Consider the following 5,913-nt stretch of genomic DNA (forward strand, 5'->3'; position numbering starts at 1 on the left):
TCGAAATGATTAGTTTTTTGCACATAATAAGAGTAGACGTTGAAGTAAAATGTCCTTTTATATTAAATATTACGCATTGGGATAATCTAGTATTTTATTCTACATTGTTTCATGTATCTCGAGTGTTCATTAATATATAAAAGATTTTATTCATCTATCAACAATATAATGTATACACGTAAAATCTGATTTTATGCGTGATTAGGGGAGTGAGTGTGGCTCATTTCATATTCATTTACATTCTTCCCCATCCCGTCGATGTCAGAAAAATAATGGTCTCATTTGTATATTTTGTTGTGATTCAAACGAAACTGCCGAAATTCTTGAACAAACAAGTTTGTTTTGTTTCCAATTTTCTTGCTATATTTATTTCATTTTTTTTTTAAATGTGAACAGGGTGAGTGAAGACGACTTATCCCTCTTGATAAATAATAATGTATCAAAAACAAGAAATGTTCACATTTGAACAACGTCCACAGTTTGAAACTCATTAATTACATGAAATTTTTTATTCAGATTAGAGGGGAAAAAGGAACTCGTACAAATGGTAAGCACAAATTTGATGTACTCTTAAACGGGGAATTTGCTCAGTTAATAAAGTTACAACAAGTCTGAAACATAACACCTCCAAAGAGAGCAGCCAGATGAAAGAGCTCGGGTTGGAGAAGTAGTCGGCCACGCATGGCCTAGGCATTTACTGGAAACCAAGGCAATCCAGGTTGAGAGCATTGTTTGGAATCTGGAATTGGCACTATAGGTCCGAGAAATATGCGCCACAAGTCCAGTATAATGGTGACAAGCATCGCAGCACCTAAAGCATCGATGGCTACACGAGGCAAATCCCATGGATCGCCAGGTTTCTCGTCGATTCTGCTCATCGCATAAGAGTCCCATTAGACAAACAGTCGAGGTTAAAAACAAGAAGTTTCAAAGCTCCCATCTTCACTTGTAAGTAAGAGAATTATGAATGTTTTTACAGTTTCGGCTTCTAAGGAAGTGTCTGAAAACCATTTTCTCACTAGTTTGACCTCATGGAAGATGAGATGATAATTGTTTTATGGCTGCAAAACAGATATAATTCATCCGGAACTAATATTCAAAACAAACAAAGACACGGTTACTAGTTTAGCTAATGCTTAGCCGATACATCAAACGTGTGATTTGCTAGCTCCGGTAACAAGTCAGGGATCACTTTTCCCAAAAGCTCAAACACACGTGTGAAAATAATTTTATATTTGAATAGAAAGAATAGTAGAAGAATTAGAAATTATGGCAGTAGACAAAGGTATCCTGGCAACTATAACATTTACTTGGGACAGTCAAAAAGGTCATGGTCTTCTGCAACAACTTGATTCTGGGGACATGCTATTATTCACCGAACCTCAATTGTAAAAATGATAGTAGAAGTCATAAGATCAATATCTTATTCTCTGGCTCGTGGACTTGATGTTTGAGTCACATCATTTGGTACCTAAATTATTCTTATGTCAACATTCCATTTTCAACAAACATGGCTATTCCATAAGTTTTATTTCACACATACAGGCCAGAAAACCAAACTGGTTTTTTGTTTCTTGTCCCCTGTACCTCATCTTCTTTTCAATACCTACCAAAATCAAATGTTACACACAAAAAAAAAAAAAAAGAACAACACACATTGAGAGAGAGAGAGAGAGAGAGAGAGAGAGAGAGAGAGAGAGAGAGAAGAAATTGATCTTGAATAAAATATTTACCTCAAAAACATAGGGAAGCTAACAAAAAAGTATATCGCGTAAAACAACGAACCCACTTTGTACATGGATGCTCGGTCCACAAATTCGTAATATGGAAACTGCATGCATAAAAGCAGGAGATTTAAATTAACAGGCGTGTCGCCACTGATTCCAATTAATAAAATATTAGGCGGCAAATTAACACCAACACAGTCGTGGATCCAACCATCAGGGAGAAAGGGGGCCAAATGGACAAGGGGTCAGATAGGGTGACCGGATGGGATGATGAAATTTGCAGTTATAGAGAAAATCCAAATAAATGGTTTCAAAAATTTTATTTCACGAGGGGATGATCGCAGCCCCCGCCTCCTGATGAACCCACACACACCAATACAACATCAACAGTTCTGACCAAGGAAAAAAGGATGCATCTTTGCAATCCATATATTTCACTCACATTGGAAATAGCTACAGTCTCCAGATATGCTATAAAGTATGAAAGAGCCAGAATCCAGGCTGCTTTGAAAAGCAACTGTGTTTTCTCGGGCAAGTGAGCAATTGAATGCTGGATCCTACGAAGTGTCATATTTGATGACACATGGTAGAACAAGAAGCATACATGTGTGAGAAGGAAAGTGGTGTGAGGTACCTGCATAGAGTTGATTTTACAATCAATTCTGAATAACTACAAAATAATGAAGAATGAAAACAAGATCGATAGTGTCGGCTCACATTGTTCATTTTCCATGAGGGGAACGTATACGAGGCGCCGAGAACGGTGAAAAAATAGTGGGTCCAAAAATAATTTCCAACATAACTGAAAAGTATGACCCAGAGATTAGCCTGACAGAACAAAAAAAATTGCTGTTTAGTAACCTAAAATAACATAAACAAACATTGTTGTTTATTTCCAAAAAAAAAAAAAAATCATTGTTTTTAGAATTGGTAGCCACAATTTAGGAGAGGTCAAATGACTAGTAAAAAGATTGCAATAAAACTTGGTCTAAACAATCAAATACTAGTTTGTCGAATTGTACAAGCTGCATGGCAGCAAACGTTTATTGAATCAGAAAGCCAGAGTGGTATCTTTGGTCTTATCATTTTGATTTTACAAAAATAGTCAAATTGATTTATCTATGTTAGATGGGTTTCAAATATGAACTTGATTATTTTGGCATATTTCAATTAAATCCACTGAAACAACAATCTTTTTCATACGAAAATCTATTAAAATTTTATCTTTTATCATTCTCTTCAGATTTTGATCTAATCAAGTCACCAACACAGAGAACAAACATTTTGCAGCACAACGAGTCTGAACAGATAATTTCAAATAAACACAATGCACGGGTGACACAGCTAGTATAAGAAATTCACAAGGTTTCTTTTTTAGCAAAGCAGTAGTTTTTCTCATAAGAAACCTTCAGCAGGAAAAAAAATCCTTAACTTGTGAAAGAGCTTGAAACACAGGCTTTAATTCATCCAGATGAGATTCATAAATCGATTTGAAAGAACTAATTCCAGAATTTCATTCACATTAATAAAAATTGGGGTTGACTATGAATTGCATTGTGGTTTTATGAACAATTAGTCATATTCGTGTTTAATTAGGCACCTTCTGAGAGAATTATTATGTATATTGACAGTGCTCATGTATGTTGATGATGTTTTAATTCTTGATTATGTTGAATAAGAAAAGGCAAATTTAGCCAGAATATGAGAAAAAATCATAAAATCGCTACATGTAGACTTGAGAGAAGAAATCCCCCACGAAACAGAGAGAAGAAGAAAATGTCGACCAATAGCAGGAACAGAACTGTGTTCGTTCACAGTTTGAATCGTGCTCGAGTGAAATGGAGGCTTTGATTCAAGTAGGATACTCTCTACTGATATATCGCATCCTTGTTAGTCCCATCTTTTCCATAGATCAAATTAGAACTTGACATTCTCTACTTATAAATTGCATGAAATTGATCAGCAGTTCTATTACCCTGTCTCATTGATATTTATGTGGAATGGTTGACACATAATACAAAGATAACGATTTAGAACTTCACAAGAGTGTGATGGAAGAAATTTTGGAACTCAGAAATGAGTAATACTTACTTTTACCCAATAACGATCCTTCCAGCATAAACTGCCATCAGCCTGTAAGAGTTGAGGAAAAACAAAATGTTCCGCTCATTAACTATTTAAAAAGGCAACCAAATTCCCTGTTTTTACACCCCAAAAAAAAAAATTACTGCCAATGGATCAGGAAAATGAACTTTGAGCACTAATGGCATTTCAAAATCGAGTTCAAACAATTCCGTGCAATCAAAATAAATTGATCTAATCACAGGGGATCGGCCTTCTATTTACCTTCCCAACTAGGATCATTGGTATAATGAAAGCGGGGAGCGCTGAAACAAGTCCCAGAAATAGGTATTCCCACTCGGTGAAATTCTGACAAAAAGAATAGGAGTATTAATACAAACAGTATGTCCGAGATCTCAAGCTCTAGTGCGTCTTACAGCACCACCAGTATGCAAACTATAGATCCGAATTATCGAGAAAATAGTTGAAAGAGCAACAAGACTACACACTCAGCTTAATAGCTTACTGCTTTATATCCAATTCAAACAATCCAAGAAAAATATTTGTAGACCATGGATTTCAACCAAATGTAACCACATAGAAGTGACATGGACAATCATTTAATTGACTGAATCGCACATGGATGAATAGTGATCTACCAATCTGTAACAGAGCATATATAGCATAAAATATTTTTGGCCTGAACAGAGGATTGCCAGATCAAGTTGGTATACATCATGTGACACTCCCAAAAGTTATCACAAAATTGAAAAGGAACAGAACTTCCACTGAGGGATAACTATTGATCAACAAAAATAGTATAAGAGGAAGTATACCTTTTAACTTAACAATGAACAGTGATATCTCTTTTAAATATATTCGGTTGAACTATAATTTATAGATCCAAAACTCGAAGTTCAAAGGAATGGATGGCTGATGCAAAGTGAACTGATTGCAGTTACATCATCCAAGATAATAACGAATGAAAGCAAGGTAATAAGTAGCTGATACCAATGGTCAATGTACAATGAACAAGGCATGGTCAATGTACAATGAACAAGCCATGAGTAGATCAAGCTTCGTCACTGTTGCGTAACTTAGTGCTAAGATGACTTTTCAAGAACAAGTCAATTATAGAATCTTGAAATCCTAAAACTCATTATAGTACTTAAATCAATCCAACACTACCAAATCCACTCCCCGAAAACAGTTCCCTAGAATACTGATTTCCGATTCATATAGGAATAGTTATTATTTTCCTCGGATACGATAGTTAAATCCACATCGTAGACTAAGAGTGAGTATATCAGCAACGATTTTACTTAGAAATGGACAAAAACAACAGATAATTAACTTTACTGCATATGTAGGCTAAGTTACCTCATAAAGTTTGTAGGGTACAACAATGCCAAGACAAAGAGTGAGCCAGAAAGGAGTGTAGAGAAGGAAAAATACTTCCCCCCATCTCTTGCTGGGGTCTTGAGCCAACCAAAGATTTGAACTGGAGCTACAACCCACTTCAGCACCTGCAAATTTCACCCAAATAATCAAGTCCCGTGAATTAAAAATACAAACTTTGGGGTATAGAGATTAAAAAGATTGTGTCTTCGGTGACAATGGCACATCACCTCCCATTTCGTTTCTGATGATTGGATGCAGATACAAAGAGTGTCGGAGCTATTTCTCACTGGATTTCAATTAGTCGCTAAAAAGTGAACAAGAAAAGTACTTTCTATCAAAGATTTGTCCTTTACGGCTGGACGCAGGAAATATACAAGAACTGAGCCACCAAAGGAGATTGGAAAAGAAGAGGAATTAAAAGGACGAAGAACTGGGGCGGATAATGGAAACAAACAGGGACCGGAGAGTTAATCGGGTCGGGCTTCTAGGTCCGAATATGTTGTGCAAGATCCTTTTACTGCAGAAATTAGTCAATCACAATTCGCAACTGAGTTCCAAATTCAAACTCATCTACTTTGGTTTGTGTTTTCGCACAAATTAATAAAATATTTAGAAAAAATATTTAATAAAATAAGATAATTGTATAAATTGCTAATGATATTAATTTAATAGATATAAATTAATAAAAGAGTATGAAAGTCGTTTGAGAATAAAAATTGATAAA

General features: G+C 35.5%; 1 protein-coding gene across 1 annotated transcript; it reads right to left on the reverse strand.

Moving 5' to 3' along the window:
* Positions 1-478: 478 nt before the first annotated feature.
* LOC140890466 (cycloeucalenol cycloisomerase) lies at positions 479-5,713 on the reverse strand. Its single transcript, XM_073298262.1, has 8 exons — positions 5,417-5,713; positions 5,169-5,314; positions 4,074-4,157; positions 3,819-3,860; positions 2,445-2,555; positions 2,170-2,361; positions 1,734-1,831; positions 479-870 (listed from the first exon to the last, which is right to left on the reverse strand). Exons 1-8 carry the CDS (start codon positions 5,421-5,423, stop codon positions 687-689), a joined length of 864 nt encoding a protein of 287 aa, XP_073154363.1. The 5' UTR covers positions 5,424-5,713; the 3' UTR covers positions 479-686.
* Between the last annotated feature and the right edge of the window lie 200 nt (positions 5,714-5,913).

Source organism: Henckelia pumila, chromosome 3 (genome assembly GCF_033568475.1).
Source record: "Henckelia pumila isolate YLH828 chromosome 3, ASM3356847v2, whole genome shotgun sequence".
Classification (NCBI taxonomy): domain Eukaryota; kingdom Viridiplantae; phylum Streptophyta; class Magnoliopsida; order Lamiales; family Gesneriaceae; genus Henckelia; species Henckelia pumila.